Source organism: Plectropomus leopardus, chromosome 11, assembly GCF_026936395.1.
Source record: "Plectropomus leopardus strain MGB_pleo_1.0 chromosome 11, ASM2693639v1, whole genome shotgun sequence".
Taxonomy (NCBI): domain Eukaryota; kingdom Metazoa; phylum Chordata; class Actinopteri; order Perciformes; family Serranidae; genus Plectropomus; species Plectropomus leopardus.
The window spans coordinates 33101743-33123785 of NC_142186.1; the positions used below are offsets into that span (position 1 = coordinate 33101743).

Genomic DNA, 22043 nt, shown 5'->3' on the forward strand with positions numbered 1-22043 from the left:
ATCATAACAATGACTGGATTACACGATCCAATCCGATTACAGAATCCTTTATCTTTTGAACGACCCATTTTCAAGATTTGATCCAATCTGATAGCTGATACCCCTTGAGACTACCTCTGAAAAGCTGGGCTCACGACCATTTGTTTTTGTTTTTACAGAGGAGGAGACCTCTATGGATGATTCAGATTTCGATAAAAACCACCTGACACTGAACATTGCAGGAATACTATCCAGGGGAAGTTTCAACTGGTAACGACCTGCAATCCTCACCACTAGATGCCACTAATTCCACCTTAATCTTACACACTGGACCTTTACAATGGCTGACGTTTGGTTTTCTGTCGATTAACTAATTTTCTGATTTTCCAAAGAGCATTTTGAGCTAATTTAGCTTATTCTAAAGGGGAAAATAACTCTGAAGTAGCAGTAGAGACTTTTTTGTTTTTTCTTCTTTTTTGTTTTTCAAACTGATGATTTTTCTATGTTTCAGCAGGAGGACTATTTTTAAAACTGTAAAATATCAATAAAGTCAGTAAGACAATATTCTGTGATTGACGATGAATAACCCTTCCAACAATTATTTCTGCAGGTCTAGAGAGAACCAATGGAAATCTGACAGCTGTACAGGTCGTAGACGGTCTTCTCCCAGTGCAACACGGAGGTGCCTGACTGTCTTGGTGAGACGCTCGTCTGTTCAACTCCCAGGCAGAGGAGGGATATAACCCCTCCCTCATAAATCTCCTGGACCATCAACCTGCTCAGAGCCTGGAATAGCCATCAGGTAAAAAAAAAAAAAAACACTCTCTTCCCGTCTGCTCATGCCTCCTCTGACAAAACCAGTAATTAAATCTCAATCTGCCTCTTGGATGGAAAACATCTATGTCAAGTGACCATATAAACAGTACATGACATGTATGAGTTTGTAGCTTTCAAGTTCCATCCAGGGAGTGACAAAAAAGTGGTAAATAAATGGGGATAATTGCCTTGTTTGATGCTTTAATCTACACACAAGGTCATTTTCTGCAATTTTCTCTCATTATAATCAGTTATGCAGACGTGGGAGAAATAGCAGCACTGCAGTGTCCCCTGGGAAATGTGATATCAGCTAAATGATGCAGAAAATGCAAACTGTATATAATTACTTAACCTCCACTGCTGACAGAAAAACTGATTGTTCAACTCAAAAAATAAATTTGAGTGCACATTAGGAGCAGAAAGGCACAGGGAAATAATTCAATAAAAAGTACAAACCCTAAACAAAAAAAACATTTCCAATACCTTTTTGTCTTCCTCGCTGATGTTTCCCACTTCATCACCTGCATGGAAAAAAAAGCTTAAATGAACAATTCAACAAATCAGCGCTCTGATTTGCAGTCCACATGAGGCTGCTTGTATCCATTACACTGTGAAAGTGCATTTAAGGTGATGGGCTTCCCTACTGTCTTTGTTAGGCCCCTCTGGAGAAGATTTGGACAAAATGTAATACTTCCTCCGTTTGTGTCTTGGGTTCCACATGCATGATGTTTTGGCAACAACAAAAGTGGAGGAAGTGCTAAAAAAATCTCCTAAATCACCCAGCTGGTACAACAATGAGTGCCTAAATCCCAGACATATGTAAAAGTGGGAACAACAGTGGGAAAGCAGTCCATTACAAGTTAAGTCCTGCACTCTCCCAAATAAAGTGCATTAAAATCACATTCTGTAGGCGTCCAAACCAAAAAGCCCATCGACGCCCCTTGCCCCAATGAAGATTCAGTCAATCAGTTCAGTCAAAGCATGCATTCAGTCAACTGGGCAAAATCAAACGTCATAGTCACACATACACATCAGTATTCATAATCCATTGGCGATCTTCTGACAACAATAAACCCATAAATTTGGTTACAAGACTGCATTTCAACCAGTGTGTTCCACCTCTTCACAACGGCTATTTACCTGCTGTTCAAACTTGATTGGTGAATGTAACGAACAAACTCAGACCACTAATGGAAACCAGAACCCTTCTTGATGTCCTGATTCAAGTCTTTTTCCCCCAATCCCAGTTTGACTCATTTAATATTGAGTATCTGCCAATTTACTTCTTCTGGCAGTACATCCCTGACTTCTACTTAGAAAAAACAATTTTACATTTTCAGCTTTGAAATCAGTTGACTGTGGTAGAAAATCAAAAGCGAAAAAGGAGGAAAAGAATAAATACTTGAAACAAAAACGGCATGAATCAGTGAAATAAAGCTAAGACATGAAGACACAAAGATGATATGAGCAAAATTTCAGAGCTAATTTTTAACTGCAAAATCTGAATCTGTAAACTGCCAAATTACTGAGCTGTAAGCCCTAAAATCTAGAGATGGGTTAATAAAAATACCTAACTTGAGTAACAGTACTTCAGAATTGTGTCTATAAATTCAGTATTTTAGTACCAAAAGGGGAAAGAAAATAAAATGTCAGAACTGCTGAGTGTGTGTTTTGTAACTGGTCCACGCTGCAGAGGGACCTGCTTTGTGTTCAGTTACTGTAGAGGACAAATGTGACCTTAAAGCAGCTGGGTCATGACACGAGCTATTCCTGCCTCCACCCCCGACATCCAGCCTCCCATCGCATACCCCGACCCAGACTGACCACTCAACACCATCCACCAGCGATGCAAGCAATGTGTAGTCCCTGATCTGAGAGTTTTAAAAGTTCTAAAAACTAAAACAGTGATTGTGATCTAATGCGTCTTTACAGATGTGTTATGAGTTGCATTATAAAGATCTCCCATAATATGTTCCAACAAGCCCTACACAACTAACACTTTACACTGAAGAAGCCTCTTTTTTTGCAACTTAAAGTCCCTGGAAACTATTTCTATATGAATATTCATATACTTAAAAAAAAGCAACAATCAAAATTAAAAAGCAACCAACATCACATTTTGATTAGTAAACGGATATGTCTTTTCCAAATCTATCACACACATTAAACGTGAGAAAAGTAAAGACAAACACAAAATATATTTGTGAAATTACTAAAACTGTTTAAAGGCTGACTGAGAAAACATGTTTTCAGTGCCTTAAAATTCTGTCAAAAGTTGTGTTTTCAACATATTGTACAGTATTTCACCTTTAAATTTCAACCCAACATTACAGTTACATTGATTTTTTGTTTGTTTGTTCCAGTTGTGAGGACTTTGTTTTCCTACTGCCTTGAAATAGGGAATTGCTTTTAAAATCTAAAGTGGATGTGGAAGTTCATGGAAAAGGTGCACTGTAAAACTGAAAATAATGGCGCTCCATCACAACATGATATATCAAAGTAACAAATGTAGGAGTTTTTCACATTTATGATATTTCACTGATTTACAGTTTACAGTTTGCTCTGTCTGATCTGAGATGAAAGTAAAAAGGAAAGGAAGAGAAGAGCGTTTGATCTGATGGGATGGGCAGTGATGGCAGAACCCGGATATCCGCTCTTGCTTCAGAGACGGCGCTCAAACAACAGTAAAAACAGATGGTGGTCCTGATACACACTCTGACATTAGGAAAAAGGATCACCTCCTCAGCTCATTCTTGGAAAATCAGCTTGTTTCTATGTCCTTCAGCAGCCGTCCTTTACAAGCTTCTGTGTGGCATGATTTACGGTGGTACGTTTTCTCTTAATGTTCAAACAACAACGAAATTAGCCTCCATCAAGATGTCAGAGTGACATGGAGACGTCTCTGATGCCACTGAGGCTGTCACATCTGACAAAAGGCTCCTGTAATTGTTTCAGCTGAGCCGCTGACTGCACAGTGGCTGTAAATGTCACTGGATACAATGGAAGGAGTTTTTCAGACACAGAGCTGAGGGGCCACAGGTCGAGAGGAGCCTCTGAAGGTGGCAGCTCCTGCTTTAACAGGGGCGCTGGGGTCAGCTCCTTCACAGGGTCTCGGCTCAGGTTTCCTGTTGCCTTTGCTCCCTTGTGTCAGCTGTCCGAGTCGGTACAAACAAAGCGACTGCTGCAACAACTGTCTTGAAAAAACCTGCATCTTACAGATCAGTGTTGACACAAGGGGAGCTCCTCTGCTCACTGTCTGACTCCTTTAAATCACAGCTATGACCTCTGCTGGAGCTGCTTTTCTCCTATAATCACCTCTTAAAACACATTTAGCCAAATACAATGACTAACGCTGCCTACCATAAATGACTTTGAAAAGACTTAAGTCTCAGATCTAAAGACAGCGTGAGTTTTATAAAATTTTGCAGGGTCACTATTTGTAAATCTACAACTAGATTCCTTTTTGAGATTATATCTCATCCTGCTCCTATGGTTGAAAAAATACACCAAACTCCCTTTAAAAAAATTTAGACAAATTAACATTTCTTTACATGTCTGCAAAAACACATAAGAAACACAAGATAAAATGCATCATATGTTGAAAGTATTCCTGTTAATTTTGCATCAACACAATTAATAATGATAAACTGTATCTGTGTACAAGCTTTACATTTTGGATTTTGTCACCTCAACTGGCTACCAGCCTCTGTTAGTATGTAAAACTGTGTTTATAATACTGTGTGTAATACTCAGTAACAGCTTTCTGTTCAGTGAATCTGGAAGAAGCATCATCATCTCTTCATGCCAGATCGTGGCCTGAATCTGTGAATACTGTAAACATTCATGATGTTTGTAAAGTCCAATGAGTGAGGGACGCTCTCGATTCACTGAAAGTCATGTGTCCTTAAGGTGTAAATGACTTTTAATTTACCTGACTTTGAATTTTACCATCAATGTATGATTTGTCCTCTGACTATGACCACCTGAACAATATGCTGCCATCTAGTGGGATTATCCTGACATTACAAATTAATCAAGGACCGTATTTATACTTTCTGTTTAGTATTTCCATTTTATGCTATCTTAAGCTCTACGGTGCTGTATTAAAAGCGGAGCACCACCTAAATTACAAATTCTTATGTTATTTCTGTGGCCTAGGGAACTTCAATCAATATTTGTGTACATGTACTACTCTCTCTCAAAGCCAGAAAACAGATAAGTGAGTCTCAAACTCTTGATGTCAGAGTATAAACTCTGGTTCATAAAATATAAACATTCAGTTTTTATGTACCACATATTTTAATTTATCTATTTTAGTTTGTCTTTTAATTTATTCTTTTATTCTGCTCTTATTGGTAGGGGTTGTTTCTTATTATTTTTGTTTTGCAATTGTTTCTCTCTCTTTTAATTCTACATTACATTTTTTTCTGGCATTAGGTCAGCATTTTACAAGTGTGACTCATTTGAAATTAAGGCTCAAGACTTTTCTGTTTCTCACAGATTTTTTGTTAAATTTAATTTGGGATGATTTATTTACATGTTGCACTGGAGTGCAGTCACTGTATTGCAGTTTTTATTTTGCTGTTTAGTTTCTCTCATTCCACCTTATTTCATTATTATCCTCTATTTCATTTAACTATTTTAAAAGCCTATTTATGGGTCTTATACTGTCCTGTTTTTTCTTTTACATATTTTCTTAATGCCTTTTGTGACTCACGTAGAGCACTTTGAATTGCAAGGTTTTAGACTGGTACTTCACAAATAAACTTGCCTTGCCTACTTGTAATTGTGTTATTATTTTATTATTGTTGTGATATTGTAACAGTGTAAACGGGGAACCAGCAATTTTCTTTCTATAGCAAGACCTTCAAAAATGTTTTGACACATCAGAAAGTATTACTAATATTACCAATATTATCTCCAAAATGCCAGTTTTGTAAATGTGAAACTACATTTTAAGATTATTTCAAGACAGAGAGAAAGATAAATACACATAATGCACTGTATTTATAAATGAATATTCTATCTGTAACAGTACGCAGACAGCAGTGTGTTTGCACTGTTGCTAAGTTCCCGTTTTTGTTAAATGTCCTGCTGAGCTCAGCCCACTTTAGTTAATTCTTTTTGTTAAGAGGACTAAAGGCGCTTGTTACCAAGCAGCACTTTTTATGTGTTGTGTCTGTAATTAACCCTTGTGCCACTGTCTGCTACTTTCTCCTGTGAGTACTGCTGTGTTACTGACTGATTCAAACAAACAGAAAGACAAACTCAACTCTGTGGATTTAAACTTACATCTGTAGAAGCGACAGGACGGTAAGACGACTTTATCTGTCCACGAAAAAATCATAATGGTTCCATGCACTTGGTTGCATCCACTGTCCTCAGTCTGCTTTAATGATAAAATCCAATTCTCTGCAAGTCAGCATCTCTCTTTTGCAAGAAGCAAATGGTTCGTGCTCCCGGAGAGTGAGAGCATCACCGACGTGTGGAGCATCAAGCCTCCTGATTTCTCTCTTAAGCTGTACAGATCTCTGTCAGTTCCCCAGCAGAAAGAAAACAAGAAACATGCAAAACTATCTTTACCCCAGCTTAACAAGACAAAGAATAAAGCTGGAATAGTTCTACCAAATGTTTTACACGAGAGTTACCAGAAGGAAGACCCTCCGAAGTTCATCACATCACACAGGCCTCCTGGCGCTCTGGAAACTGAACTGATGTTTGTCAAGACTGGGAAGTTCCCCTCTGGGCCTTACAAGAACCACAAACCACACAACTTCAGGCCGGTAAGTGCCTACAGACACAAAATACACTTTATACCATCTCCCGTATGTTTGCAGACTGACTGCAAGAAAGGAAAGTGGGGTCATGATCAATTTATTTCAAGAGCACTATTACTTGTTGCACATCCATCTTCACCTTTAGCAGACTGATTTGCAATTTTTTTCTTTTTTTATTGCTCTTTTTAATCTTTTTGGCTTTTTTGTTTGTATGTTCTCTGTACATACTGTACATATCTTTATTATTTTTATTGTAATTTTATTCTATGTTAAGTGCCTTCCTTTGTATATATATTTGCATTATTTTGTCTTTTTAACAAATACTTTATTCAGTTGCTGCTCTCTTATTTGCAGCTGTAACAAAACAATTTCCTTCACAGATTAATAAAGTATTTCTATTCTATTCTACTCCGAGCTTTCTGAAGTTTGCAATGTTTGGTTTGAACACAAGATGGCGACAAACACAAAAGTAAAGCTTTAACTTTGTGATTTTTATCACTGATTTCAGCTCAATGAGGACCTTCCAGACATAGTTACTACATATGAGAGAGATCCTGGAAACCTGAATTTAAAATTAAAGCACTTGGACATTAGTAAGTCTTAAAATTTGATTCTCTGAATGTTATGAAGGCTTGCCCTGCTTATTTATAGAGGGCGGAACATGTCTTATTCAGTCAAGGACTTGTTTCTCTAAATTTTCAAATCAACATGGTTGACACAACTGACAAAATGAATAAATATTTTTTTCCAGTTCGCACCACTAGATCCGAGTCAGACTTTATTTTGAGGAACACCAAGACAACGATGGACACCTATAAACCTGCAGAGCCCAGATGGGATGCAAAACTAATTCTCCCTCAGCCACTCTGGCCTCCAAAATCAGCTTCCTATACTGTGAGTGGTGTTTTGGCCTCATAAAGAACCACTTATATGTTAAATTCTGTCAGTCCTGTTGTATTTTACAGTACTTAGTCTATCAAACACAAAGGGGTAATAATCATAATGTAGATATTTTAAAGTTACACCTATGAATATCTGTTTCACAGAGACACAGGCGAAGAAGAGGAGCGTACAGCGCATTCTTAGACCGCGTGGAGGAGAAACTCTCAAGATCGTGGAAAAATAGATCATGACTCTCAAAAGCAAAAAAGTCAATAAAAAAATGAAGCTTTAAGAAAAATGGAGGGACTTCTTCAAAAGCTTGTGTCAATAATTATGCATGTTTTAGGATTTTTTTTACGCCCATGTCAATAACATGGATGTTCTAGGATTTTTTAAAGGCTTTGTCAATAATAATAATGCATGTTGTAGGACTTTTTTAAAGCATGCATCAATAATTATGCATGTTTTAAGACTTTTTTTAAATCATGTGTCCATAATAATGCATGACTTATGACTTTTTTTCATGTCAGTAATGATGCATGTTTTAGTCCATCTACTTCAATTAAAATCTACTTAATATCAAAGTGCTCTTTACTTTCAGTCATTCCCCCATATAATATGTACTGCAGAAATTACAGTGTATTGTGTTGATTTGTAATAAAGCTGAGAGCACAAAATGAACTGAAAAGGACTGAATACAAATGACATATTTGGAGATTCCTGTGGCAGGAGACGTGCAGTGACTGTGGTGTCATTGAGGTCATTGCACCGCATTACGAAGCCCACTGGCCCACTGACAGCTGCTCATTCAGCACCCCAAGAATCATAAACACGCAAAGCCTGCACATGTTCAACACATATCTGAAATAGCTGCACATATGTGTTCAAGAGTCATCTGTGACTTGGGCACTAAATATAAAATGAAAAGAATATCAGTCACTGCATTTAACCACTTGACCCACAGGATACCATGTGTTTTGATTCCTCTGATCCCCTGTTATCCTTTCCAATACTTAACAAATTAATGAAATCAATGAAATCTCATACATGGATAATAAATATATACTTACTTGTGTTGTTATTCTTTACAGGAGTGTGCAAAAGTGTGATGGCTGCTGGAAAGAATCTATACAGGATACACAAAATGTACCAAAAGTCAATCCACAATAAAGCATGCTATAAGAATTTAAAACAGGACAACATACAAACAACACGCAAACAACTACATAAATAAAACAACTGCAAGAAAACTGCAAAATTATTTTGAAAAAGCTAGTGTATAGATAATGTCTAGAGAAGAAAAAGCATGGAAAAAACTATATTTTCACTAATCATAATTACATATTTATTCATTTTTCCAAATATTATTTATTTATTGATTTAACTACTTTTCAGGACTTTTTATTTTGGGGTTATTTCTTCTTTCATTGCTCATTGCCCTAATGAGACTTAAGTACTGTTTTTCATTCTTTTCATGTATTTGCATGGCTGAAAGGACAATAAAGATTCCTCGATCCCTTGATCCTTATTGGTAATACATAATAGCCAACAAATCAATTATGATGTATTATTTTTGCATTATTTTTCACCCAGCAGTAATGTAAGTCCCACCTTTACCAACTGCAACATTCAAGTAATTAACATATTATGTAAAACCCCCAAAATACATTATTCTGGAGCCCTTCTGCATAATGAGCTTTTTTTTTTTTACTTAAGCATATTTTGATGCTAATACTGATACTTCTGAGTCTGAAGTTTAGTGCAAGGCTTTTACTTGGAACAGAGTATATCTCCACTGTGGTATTGCTACTTTTACTTAGATCTGAGCACTTCTGCAATCACTGGCCTGTGTTTTGAGTCATATTTCCTGTCTCTGTGTGAAAATAAACAAAAAAATCAAACAAAAGGTTGTGCCCTACAAGACATTAGAAACAGAGACGGGTTATATAACCTAATAGCTGGAGGACCAGTTTAGTGTTTATCCTTCATGCATGATGGGCTGCAGTGAGCGTGGTGCCTTTCCTGCCTCTCTGACCAATCATTTTAAACAAAAACACAAGGATGAATGGGGCGGCGCTGTTTCTGCGCGCGTGCGTATGTACACACACACACACACACACACGTAGACAGAGAGAGTGCCCCTCTCTCTGCAGTCCTCACACACACACACAGAGGCGAAAGAAAAGGGAAAACACGCGGAGCAAAATCAACGGTAAGTTTGAATATTTCTGCCAACGGTCACTAATGTTTATGTCTCGTGCGGCTACTAGCTTGAGCGTTAGCATCCCGGGGTGTTTTTATGCTATTTTAACGTCCATTTATGGTTTAAAATGGACTACAACGCAACGCGAATGATAGTGAAGCCTCACAGACTAACGTCAACTGCCATTTAAAGGTTTATTTTGTGTTTTTGAACTACATTCTTAGTAAGAAGTTCTGCAATAAATGTCTTATTGTTGTCAACAAACCGTAAATAGTGCATTTTCTGGACATTTTAAAGCACACACACATAACTTTAAAATGAAATGTACCTGCATGGCCGCTCCAGTCGTTTTTTACAAATAAAACTCATGTCAAACATATCGGCTAACTTACAGTCTGCTTGCGGATCGATTACGATTAATTATTGATTGATGTAAAAAGTAAAAAAAAAATGGGGTGACGGACACACGGAGCAACAGGTGATCCTGGTTCCCGGGCAAGACGCTTGATTGACAGCCCTTTTAGCCAATCAGCTGTCAGAGAACGGAGCGCACTGACCAATCGCGTTCGCCCGCAGTGTTCGTGTGGGCGTTGTTCCAGCAGGCTGACAGCAGTGTCATCAGCGGGGGAGCCACACTGGGACACCGAGGACAGACAGGGAGGGTGTCTCTCCGCTGCCGAGGGAGGATTTTTTTTTCTGTCGTCGTTGATAACACACGAGGTGGAAATATATCGTGAGTTTTATCTTAAGGCTGTTCAGACGCCGGAGAGGACCGCGTTTTTGTTCAGAGTTGATTCTTTTCCCCACAGATGGCTCAGACTGGTAGGTAGCCAAATTTTGGACTGGACATAAAAATGCATTTGCTCACCTGTCGTGCAAATACTGCCCTGTCAGTTCGCTGTGGATGAAATGTTGTTGTTGTTTCTATAAAATACGTAGTTATTGGGAACTAAATTCTATTTTAGGGTGTAGTATTGTACCAAAATTACAGTTAAATACTGCCAAACTAGCAACAGGCCCCTATAGGAATGTTACAGTGATACCATATGAGATGAATCCATTAAACTCTGTTCAATATGATGACTAGACGCTCACTATTTTGGACTTTTACTGTAAATTCAACACCATAACGTGGCTGTGTTACCTGAAATGAAGTCATTTTCAGTCATGGTACTTTGGATTATCCTTTAACTCTGTTACAGCTGGGTAATACATCAACATAAAGACACTGTGATATGGGAGTAGATATAGTATATTGCTCAACAGTATTTTCCTGGTCATAAAAGGTGTTTTATAGTAAGTGAGGCAGTAATGTGGACTTTGACATGTTTCGTTATCATCCACATAAATACCCATTCCTCAAAATAAACTGTTGCACCATGTGAAAATTGTTGATAGTACTAGAGACAATCCACAACACTCACATCGCCACATTTTCAATATAAACATATTGAGTTAAATACTATATATGTATATTTATATATATGTTTTGCTTGCTGATATAATGCTTACTTGTCAAAGAGCACCCTAGAGACGATGTTTTTCTTTAGGCCAACGTGGAAATTAGCATCGTCCTGGTTCCCTCATCAGAAAGTAGGCAGGATTTTTCCATTGGATTGAGGATTGTTGTAGAAAATAAGGTCTTTGGCGAACAAATGTTTATAGCACTTACACATTTTGTTCCGCAAGATAATCTTCACAAATGAACACAACTGTCAGGATTTTAAAGCCTAAATGCAATCGCTAGAAGTAGAAAGTCACAGTTGTGTTGCCACCACAACAAGGCTATAAAGTCATCGTATTTTTAAGAAACATGAAAGCTTAAAAGTTGATGAGTGGGGTATTTACTGACATATTTTTCTGTCGTACAACAAAACTTGAAAGTCTCTTAAGCTTTTGTTAATCACTGACCTTATTTCAGGCCTTTAACAAAAACTAATTCAAAAAACCCATTGAATGTAAGACAAGGGAACCAGAGGTGCTGAAATGCAAACTGATTTCCAGGTTTTAGGGTTCTCTGTTGCCGAGTATGTCATAGAAAATCATGGTGATTATTGTTGTTAGCACAAAATATTGACAAGTGCAGCTTCAAAGTGAGAGGATGCAACTTTTAAAAGACAACCTAATACTTCCTCCTCTTGTAAATGAAAAGTTGGAAGCAATAAAATTCACCTTTGCTCAAATCAATAAATTTTTGCTGCCTTACTTGGTCTGGTTTGACCAGTAGATTAAGGTGGCTTAGCAAACTTTAGATGGATATTGTTGTGTAACTTGCATAACTCAGTTTGTTGACTTAGTGACTCATCTGTACTTGAGTTACTGTTCACCCAATTCCCATGTCCTTAAAGCAACAGATTCAAGAGAATGCAGAGAAAATAAAGGTGCCATTATCCTGTAATTGCTTGTTGTGGTCACCGTGGCCGTTCAGTCAACTTCACATCATCTTGTCTTTAGTGCGACTCCCTCTGTAAGTCTGTGTTTTACCCACAGTAACATTTGCACTTTGCTTGCAGGTAATTGCTGTCATCGTTTTGGAATATCAGCAACACTGAGGATTATTGCTGGACTGGAATTGGATTAAATCTCCCAAATCACCAATCCTTCCTCATGAGGAAAGATGGGGAATGGATTATCAGAACAACCCAGCTTCCTTTCAAACGTCCCGTTCTTCCAGTCGTTTCACATCGCCATCCTCGGGCTGGACTCTGCGGGGAAGACCACCGTTCTGTACAGACTGCAGTTCAATGAGTTTGTGAACACTGTGCCCACGAAAGGTTTCAATGCGGAGAAGGTGAAAGTGTCACTGGGCGGCCACAGGACTGTGACGTTCCACTTCTGGGACGTCGGCGGCCAGGAGAAGCTACGCCCTTTGTGGAAGTCATACACGAGATGCACGGACGGCATCATATTCGTGGTGGACTCTGTGGACGCGGAGCGCATGGAGGAGGCCAAGACGGAGCTCCATAAAATTGCCAAGACCTCTGAAAACCAGGGGGTGCCCCTGCTGGTGGTTGCCAACAAACAGGACTTGAGACACTCTTTGGGACTCGCTGAAATTGAGAAATTGTTGGCGCTGAAAGAACTGGGACCTGCGACTCCATGGCACCTGCAGCCAACCTGTGCCATCATAGGCGATGGACTCAGGGAGGGACTTGAGAGACTCCATGACATGATCCTGAAAAGGAGGAAGGTGCTGCGGCAACAGAAGAAAAAGAGATAAACTGTGAAAGACTTGTCTGCTGTTTCATGTGAAGGATATTCTCCTGGGTGGATACAGGCATCTGCTGCAGGTCCAGATTCAAAATACTGAGTTTTATCAGTCCGAAATTGAGATTTAGGATTCCCGGATGATGCTGTTTATCAGGAAGTGACACTTAAAGGAATACAGTATGAAGATAAGAAAGTTTCAGACATGTGTGGATATTTTAGAGTCTATATGGATTAAAAAGCACTGAGGGTTCGGGGTCTGGAAGGGTGATAGAAGTTAAGGATGCTGTATGTTTCATGAATGGCTGTTCCAAACAATATTACCAAAAATAATTTAAGAAAAGGCTTTGACTAGTTGAAGGGTTATTTGGTGAATGATTCAACATTGTTACAATGAAATATACATCAGTTTTATTTCACTGTTTTATATGTTATCGTATATTGTTCATTTTTTTTACACTGGACTTTCTTTGTGAAAGAAAAGTATTATCATGCATTATCGCATTATTATCGATTTGCTTGCTGTCTTTATCTATCCTTTTTTAAAAGCACTTTAGAGTATCACTTCATATGAAGTTTACAGTTTTTAGCATTTTGTGTTGGATTTTACAGACATGTTTGGGCAAAATACAACAGATGCTACTGTAGTTGGTCCACATTGGCCACATTGTTATTAGACAGGTTATGCATTATGTTTTGCTTAATAAAACATATTTAGAGCAATGTTGACAGAGGTGTTATTATGTCCACTTTGTTATTCAGGAGCTTGGATTTAAAAAGCAGGTACTCAAAGATGTTCATGATTGTAACCTTCACTTCATTTGAGTGATAGCAGGCCTTAGAGAGGGCTGTTTATCGAAACAAGCAGTGTGTGAAAACATCTGTCAGTGTGCCCTTTAAACAAGGCACTAAACCACCAGTTCTCCCAGTGGAGCCGCTGTACAGCTGACATTACGGGACTAGTTTTTATGTCACGTGAGTGTGATGCAAGAGATTTCTGAAAAAAGAAAAGAAAACGTGCTCAGTCAGCCTGCCCTCTAATTATCATGTTTCATAAATTGTCCTCAGTTTTATTTTAAGTTTAGTTTTGATTTGCATAATGATTGTGTTGACACAGGAACACACCCAAAACCTGAGAGTCCATTTAAATGATTGTGCAAAGGTGTGGAGTGCTGTGACGTCTGCACGGAAAACTGACACATCTTTATCTTAGCCTTTCTTTCTCACTAAATATACACACTACACTGCAGTATTTGCATATAATGAACTAAATCTATGTGAACACAGGTGACATTGCTGTCAATCTGAGGGTGCATTATCATACACATTGAACATACTATAAGTAATTTTCTTTCGTAAGGGGGCCTCTCACTTTAAACAACAAGAAAAGAGTTTCTCCCAATTAAGATTCTTGTAGTATTCATCGTTCAGGAGGTTTTTACCAGGAGCCAAATTATTCACATAAGTCTTTTCCTCTCCAAAACAATCCAACAATGTGATTAAAACTGGTAAAAGCACTGAATAAAGCAGTTTCACATTACAAATCAATGTTTCTCTGATGCTGTATGGCTTAGCGCCTGCCAATGTGTGCTTTTCTTTTTCTCCAATAACTTAAGATCCAGACATTTGGGAGGTTTATAACGGGAGCCGAATTATCTGCAGAGGTCTCCTCCTCCCCAAAATAAACTAACTCTGTGATTTAAACAGGTAAAAGCACTGATTAAAGCAGTTTCATGTTAGAAATCAGTGTTTTCCAGGTGTCGTTTGGCAGGGGCTGGAGCTGAGCTGCTGCTAACATTTGCTCAGCTTGTTTCTCTGATAACTTGAGAAAAAACAACCAAAATCTAAAAGTATATTGTAAAAATGTCTCTTAAAACTGGATAAAAAGTCAATTTATGATTCTTGCAGATAACCACAACCCTAATGCTTGTCCAAAGGTGACAGCGACAAAATGACATATACCATGTGTTAGGTTAAAAAATACAGATTTTAACGTTATTGGAAATGTTTGGGATAATGCAAGTACAAAACAAAAAAATATATACAACATATAGTTTTTTAGACATTTAAATGTGCAAAACTTACACATTATATCTTTAAAAAGCAAAGCAGATGCACATTAAAGATAATATGAACGTCTAAAAAACAATCTCTACTAAAAAAAAAAGCTTAATGTCTTCCCCCTCTGGGCTGTTGCGGTGTAAAGGGTTAATAGATGCTTTGATGCAGCACTGACAGGCCGTCATCAGGACTTGGAAATGTTGTTGGGGCAGTCTGGAGGGATAACAGACCCAGCACAACAGGCCGGGGCAGGCGACTGTGAAGCCAGGGGCATTACCCAGTATTTTTGGACTGAGCAGGGTGGTTATGTAGCCCAGTGAATTAACGCCATTTGCTCTCCCATTCCTCTGAAACAATTAATGACTGTAAAGCCCGACAGGCCGGTGCAGCAGCTGGCTGTCTGAAATAACTCTGTGATGCAGATTCGCACAGCTCACAGGCTGAATCGCCAAATATCCAACCGCCATATAAATATCTGCTCCAGTTAAATGTGATAATTGTGACCTTGATGTGGGGTTTTGGTGCTGTATCTCAGGGGGTCTGGTGTGTTTAAAAATAGAAAATACATGTCCTTAGCACTCATTTTCACACATTTGAAAGACTTTAGAGCTTTGACAGGAATGCTTTCTGATTAATTTGAAACTTTTCATGACGTAGTTAAAGGGAGACTTAATTTTTATCAAAACAATGTGGGTATATTTAAAGTAACTGTAGTAAACCTCTCTCCACCTAACCAGTGCCTAGATATCCCTTCTCCCCAAAGGCGAAACTTCACTGGATGACGCATATTAATACAAAAAAACGTCATCAGGCGAGTTCTGCCAGCTCTACTGCGCTATAGCTCAAACTACAGGCTGTACCTTTACATAATCGTGTCACCTGCCACCCATGCCGTCCCCACGGACACAAAAACAATAGAAGTGCTTCAAGAGACAGACCCGCCTCTCTCTGTGTCTCTCACACTCAATTAAAATCCGATCAAATGGTTAAACAAAGCAACGCTGATCAAATAAAAATCAAGAATCTGTCACTGTGTTGCATGTCTTCCCTCAAATGTTTTCAGAAGCATTTTTTAAGTTTACTGTTTAGCCCTTAAAGACCAAGCAAGACATCAGATTTCTGGTGCTGCGTTCAGATGCCTATCTCTAGCATTTATATCTGTTAAACCTGAGGAAATTATCTTAATTACTTTTGAAAAACATAATGATCACCTTGGCAAGAAACATCCCAAAATTGAAAAAAATTTAGTCAAAGATGACAAAGAACTGAAAATTAGCTGCGTGAGACTAGTAGATATTTTTAAAAACAACAATGTCCAGAAATCTATATTCCTAATTAAAAAATACTATCTTTAAAATTATTATTTTTTTTTAAATTCCTGTTGCATATTTTCAGGAATTTTTCTTGTAACATTTTACTAAATTCTTACTATTCTTTGGGTCATTTCTTGTTAAATTGCTCGTCGCCTTCTAGATTATTAGATTATAGATTATCTAAAAAAGGGGATAACATATACATATATACACCTTCTTCCTTTTTTTTAACATTTGTTTTGGGTTGGGGGGTTTCCTTAATTTTCCAGGTAATTTTCTTTGATATTTTTTTGTTAAATTTGCTTATTGCCTTCTTCCCATGCTTTTTTGTTTTGTTTTGTTTTGTTTTGTTTTGTTTTGTTTTAAAAAAGCGTCCCTTTTCTCTGTTTTCTCTTGTCATATAGCACCAATTCCACAAGTATTTGGATCTTTCTACTGCATAGACATCTAGGTGTTATTAGAAAACCATTTTTCCAGCAGTGAATTACTTCTTTTAAAGCAAGAGACTGAACAGGAATGACACACACAGGTCTGGGCTGGGTTTGAACTCCCAGAGTGACCCATTTTTGTCAGAAGTTGATGAATCATGTTTTTGTATCGGGACGCCCAGGTGCCTCTTCCCAACATGTTTGCCAAGGAAGGAAACTCAAAGGGCAAAGGCATATTCACACTTTTCCTGATTCTGCTTCCTTTCCTCTGAAAGCCTCGTCAGCTTTCAGTGTGTGTGTGAGTAAATCAGTTAAAATGTCCTGCGCTGCTCTGCCTTGTGTGTACTTCAGAGCATTTCTTTTGATCTGCTGAAGCTCTCACCGGGGGTCACTGTTAGTTATTGGCTCTGCAAATCAAAACGCTTGTTACCTGACTTTTGCTGACTCAGTTTTATATGTCAGAACCATATGGAGAGACTAAAACAACCAAATCTGGATCGTGTAATCACTTTTCTTGCATGTTCTTTTCAGTCCCATCCTTTATCCGTTGTTGTAAAATCTCCAGTGAAAGGTGGATTAGGGTGAATAAATCTCTTGTCCAGGGGCTGTGCATTAACCCATTAACCTCAGATGGTGTGCTTGGCATGAAGTACAGACCCACTGCAGTGCCCTCATCTTGTTAGGAGCAGCTCATCCATGCAAGAACTCCCTCCCATTATTTCTTTTATACTGTACCAGAGATACGCCTCAGGCTTGATCGAGTTTGGCAGTTATTTTCCAGGTTGGGGCGGCACTCAGCTGCATACTGTACAAAATGTTCTACCTTGTGTTTATTGAGGACACGTGTAGCGCAATGACATTCTTCTACAACATGATGCAGCTGGGAAGGAACGGCTGGAAGGATTTATCTACGCTGTAAATTCCCATGTCAAAGTTTTGTTTTTAATGATATCCTCGGAGCTGAGCACAGACACACCCTGTAAACACTCTCAGTATAGAAACACGAGTTATCAAGAGTGTCACGGATAATTTAACAACACTATCCATGTGAGTTCTGTTCATCCGTCTGAATTATCTCTGAAATTATGTTTTTTTTCCCATATCAGTTGGCAAAAGATTGTAAATACTGCAACATCCATGAGTCGCTGTTGCCACAGAAGCCAGTTTGACGCTGTGGTAAATTTAGAACTTTGCTGTTGCAATACACCCTTTAACCGCTGATGCAATCAACAATATCTGCACGCAGAGGTGTAACGGAAGGTAAACCCAGGTATATTGTTGTACCACCTCTTTCTCTGGCCATTTAAAAGCATTTGGAATATATAGGACAATATTGCTGGATTCAAATGAAACTCTATTTTCTACCACTGGACTGACGACTCAATCAAAACTCTGCTGTTACAGTAATAAGACAGAAGCATTTTGTGTTGTCGGTTGGCATAGTTCAGAGTTCGATGTTATAGTTGTTACGCAAACATGAATTCTGACGGTACAATATCCCGCGAGGCCATAACGTTAGTTTTCTGGTAACATAACCTAGGCCTCATACAAAGTGGTTATGTGTTGTTTGTATATCATGACATACAGACATAGACTCTGAGTCTATGTCATGATATTTGATTTCATAGTCAACATGTGTCCTCGTAATTTCTCTCCGGCGTACAGGTTACGTTCCTCCACTAAATACGTGCAATTATCTTGCCACTGAATATTGCACGACCTGCTAATGTCTTCTACACACTCAGTGATAGCACACGGATCTGGAAGTCGGTCCCCATTTTTCAAAGTCAATTTGTTGAAGCAGCATTTGCGATCTTTGGTGCTTAACGCCCTTGCATGGCTTGATAAACTAATGTACTCAACCACACTTTTGTTGCCACGTTTCATGCCCATCCTCACATATGTCGTCATTGTTTACAAACTGTTAAAGGGTCTATAGAGGACAAAGTATCACACCATAGGTGCTGAATTCCACTAACATTGAAGCATCCAATCGCCAATAAGTTCTTTGAATGGATGATTCATTTTGGGAAAAGTAGTTGCTTTCTGTTTTGTTTTTTAAGGGCAGAGACTTACACAGCACTTTATTTTTTACTAAAGAAGCTTGTTTTTTTGAGCATGTTTTGGTTATTCTAGCAGGAGACTGTCATGTCCATACAAGCCTCAGAAGTGCTCCAACTGCAAATTACATAATCTTGTCTGTGCAAAAAAAAGACTAATGGGACTTCTACCTCATGAGTGCTCAAAATAGCTACTCTTGCTTTAATACTCTATAGACCAAAGACAAAGGATTTCAATGCATGCACATGCACATGCACTTTTTCTACTAAATTGACACCATGTTATATGAAAAAAATGCTTTCATTTAAGTTTATGAAGGCTAACACAAACAAAAAACCTTGTTATGCAATCTGTGGGCATTTGGTGGGTGTGTAACAGGCACTCCTTGTCCTATTTTATATGTATGCCAGGAACGAGAAGCCAACATATCCCATGAGTCTTTGCCACAAAGTTGTCAAAGCTATTGTCGCTTAAAAAAATGATTTGTCTTTCCATTTGTTTTCTGTTACCAGGGATCAAAATAAAAAAATACATTTAGCAACAACAGCTAGAAGCTAAATTGGTTGAAATAGTGGTAAAATAAATATTAAAAGACAAATATTAAAAGAGAATATTAAAGATAAGCCAAACATGAGTCCATGCACCTGGGTTTGTATGTACAAGACACCATTTAAATGCCTTTTTTGACCTTGAACCCTGTTGGTAACTGTTAACGCTCTCTCCCCGGCACATGCATGCTCAGACAAAAACAGAGAATTCTTTGAAATCCAAAGTCTCCCTTTACATATGAAAATAAGCAAGCATAACATAAAGCGCTGTTCCTGCACGGCCATGACACGGTAATGTTTATGTCAAACTGCACGCCTTCACTTTCCCATAAATCCACTCCCAGAGGCTTCTCTTCTTCTGCTGAGTTTGGAGATTTATCCCATTGTGTACTTAAAAAGGGGGACATTGCAATATATGCATACTCCTCGCCTGCTTATTATGCAAGGTTATCATGACGGGATTCATTTTTCTTCCCCCAGTCTATTGAGAGCGAGTGGCCTATTTACATGTGAATTCCGCCCGTAGCCCTGCAGCTTCGCTCAAAGTAGCGAACGGGGCCACCTGCAAGGGGAGGAGGGGGGAGGAGGAGAGGGAGGAAGGGGGGAGACGCTGTTTGAGGAGCTAGAGAAGTGCACTCCTGTTTTCTTTGGTGCAGAGAAGAGAAGCTGGTTTCATTAATCCTCAGGATCCATGGAGACAGAGTGAGCTGTGGCAACACGAACACAGACAGACGCTTTTTCTCTCACCTGAATACTGATCCTGCATCAGAGGTTGTGCTATGATTCCTGTTTCTCATGGTGTTGCTCATCATATGTTCTGGCTTTAAGATATGAGAAATTAACAAATTGAGTTAATGAACTTAAAATGAACAAACAATTCTTTCACAAATTAAGTTTTTTATACTACTGACTAATCTACTTTCACAAATACGTTTTGCAGGGAACAACTTCTGCTAATGTTAAATTAAGGATCTCAGTATGCAGTAAACAATACATTAATTTAGGTACAGGTACTGAGGGACATAGCATTGAATCCTATGCATGAGCAGTCTCAAAGGGCCCCCGCCCTTCCTCTCTTGAGCCTGTCAGTGGCAAAACAAACTTTGAGATGTAGATTGACAACACAACAACATGCCCTGAGTAGTTACATAGCAGTCTGTTTTTCTTACTGCAATCATGGGCATTTTCAAAAACTGTTGTCTCCACAAGTCAAGCACACACAAAAACTGGTAAAATAGGGTCCAGGTTGAAAAATACCAAAGTTACCCTTTAAGTTATCCATGACAGCTGTAGGTTTGTGCAGCCATACAGTTGCTCAATCAGGCTTCATTTTTGATCCAGTACTTTGAAAGTTTTAGTGCTGACTTTTGTTACTCAAATCTTAAACCTTGAAAACAGAAACAAAGTTTAAGATAGCATTATGAGCACACAAACTTGTTTTTGGTTATTTTGTTTCTTGGCATTTGCACTGAAAGTGTATCAAGACAAAAATCTTATCAGCTTGAAATGTGCAACACTGTCTGCAGGACTATTGTGATGTGGATAATCCAACTTGTAGCCACAAAAACACCAAAATGTGATAAACTGCACCATTTGGCCTTCAAGCAAAACCCAAAAATCCCCAGTTACTCTGACAATCTAAACAGCTAAATGTTGTTTCATTAAAACAAAACTATTAGGCATCACGTGTGTGCAGCGACAGTGGTTTTCGCCTTGGATGGGTGACAGTGTTCATGCAGTGACATTCTTTGGCTCAGCCCGTGTGAAAGCTTCATTGTTGAGGTGATGATTGCTCTTTAACCTCTCGCTTTCCGTCTGAGAGAGCGTGACTGTCGGCAGCTGGAATGAGAACTGGGAAAAACCTGTATGTGCATATGTGCTAGCACAAGATGATGGGCAAATGACTTTTTCATTCTATCTGCCATTTTGACCTTGAACCTCACAGGCCACACAGTCACACCCACAGCGCAGCCATGTCCAGACACAAATCGGGCCCACAAAGAGCCGTGTCCCCTCCATTCTGGGTATTGTGAGGCACAAGCCTGTGAAATCTGTCTTTGGTCTTGTTTGGGCATGAGGGATTACGGCGGGTTTAGGCTGTGGTCTCCAAAGCTTTATGTTCGCACACTGACTGATGGGGAAATTCATGGCAAGCATGTGGGCTCAGTGGAGTTTCATCATTCGACAGATGAGGGGCCCCAAAATAGTTTGAAGATTTAGGATCCTGGATTCAGTGCTTTGTGCAACCAACAAGTTAGAGTATGTGGTTTGAGCTTGACATTAAAAACGCACCAAAAAAGAATAAAATTATACAATTTATAGGAAAGACACATTTGTAACCACAAACCTCTTAAACACAGGGGCAACCATTATCAGAAATACTCAAACGCTTTAGGAAATAAATTGCAATACTATGATGGGGGGGAGTGCAAGGATAGAAGAGTTTTTTTTTAAAAAAAGTCAAACATACATAGCATGCATGCATAGTGTAAATATTACTGTACTTGAAGTAGTACTTAAATACAATGAGTAACTGTCCTGAGTTACATTTGATCTCTGTTAACCACAAACACTTGTAAAATGGTCACAATCACAACTGTTTCAAATATGAGAGCCATTGTTGCCAATTTTTTACACTGCTTGTTCAAGACGGAAATATCATGCAGTTATGCCACCACACCCTTCTGCATATAAGGTATAATTCTGGGGTGGGGGGACACAGCTGTCTCGCCTTTAATCCACTGTAGGAGGTAGTTACATACCGAAAT

General features: G+C 38.7%; 3 protein-coding genes across 5 annotated transcripts in view; 2 read left to right on the forward strand and 1 right to left on the reverse strand.

Annotated features, from left to right (window-relative positions):
* The window catches only part of vwde (von Willebrand factor D and EGF domains), a 41490-nt gene extending 31263 nt beyond the window's left edge, over nucleotides 1–10227 (reverse strand). For both annotated transcript variants that reach the window (XM_088084663.1, XM_042489787.2), the window contains exons 1-3: nucleotides 9986–10227; nucleotides 8525–8580; nucleotides 1279–1316 (exon numbers count right to left, since the gene is read on the reverse strand). The gene's annotated coding sequence lies outside the window, so the exon portion shown is untranslated. The remainder of the gene's footprint in view (nucleotides 1–1278; nucleotides 1317–8524; nucleotides 8581–9985) is intronic.
* Nucleotides 5986–8443, forward strand: c11h7orf78 (chromosome 11 C7orf78 homolog). The gene is made up of 4 exons (XM_042489978.2): nucleotides 5986–6578; nucleotides 7081–7165; nucleotides 7324–7466; nucleotides 7619–8443. Exons 1-4 carry the CDS (start codon nucleotides 6144–6146, stop codon nucleotides 7703–7705), a joined length of 750 nt encoding a protein of 249 aa, XP_042345912.1. The 5' UTR covers nucleotides 5986–6143; the 3' UTR covers nucleotides 7706–8443.
* Nucleotides 9531–13587, forward strand: arl4aa (ARF like GTPase 4Aa). Of its 2 annotated transcripts, XM_042489785.2 has the most exons (3): nucleotides 9563–9666; nucleotides 10234–10479; nucleotides 12171–13587. In XM_042489785.2, exon 3 carries the CDS (start codon nucleotides 12275–12277, stop codon nucleotides 12875–12877), a length of 603 nt encoding a protein of 200 aa, XP_042345719.1. In that variant the 5' UTR covers nucleotides 9563–9666; nucleotides 10234–10479; nucleotides 12171–12274; the 3' UTR covers nucleotides 12878–13587. The 2 variants fall into 2 exon arrangements, with proteins under 2 accessions (XP_042345720.1, XP_042345719.1); XM_042489786.2 differs by lacking the exon at nucleotides 10234–10479 and having other exon boundaries at nucleotides 9531–9666.
* Nucleotides 13588–22043: the final 8456 nt, after the last annotated feature.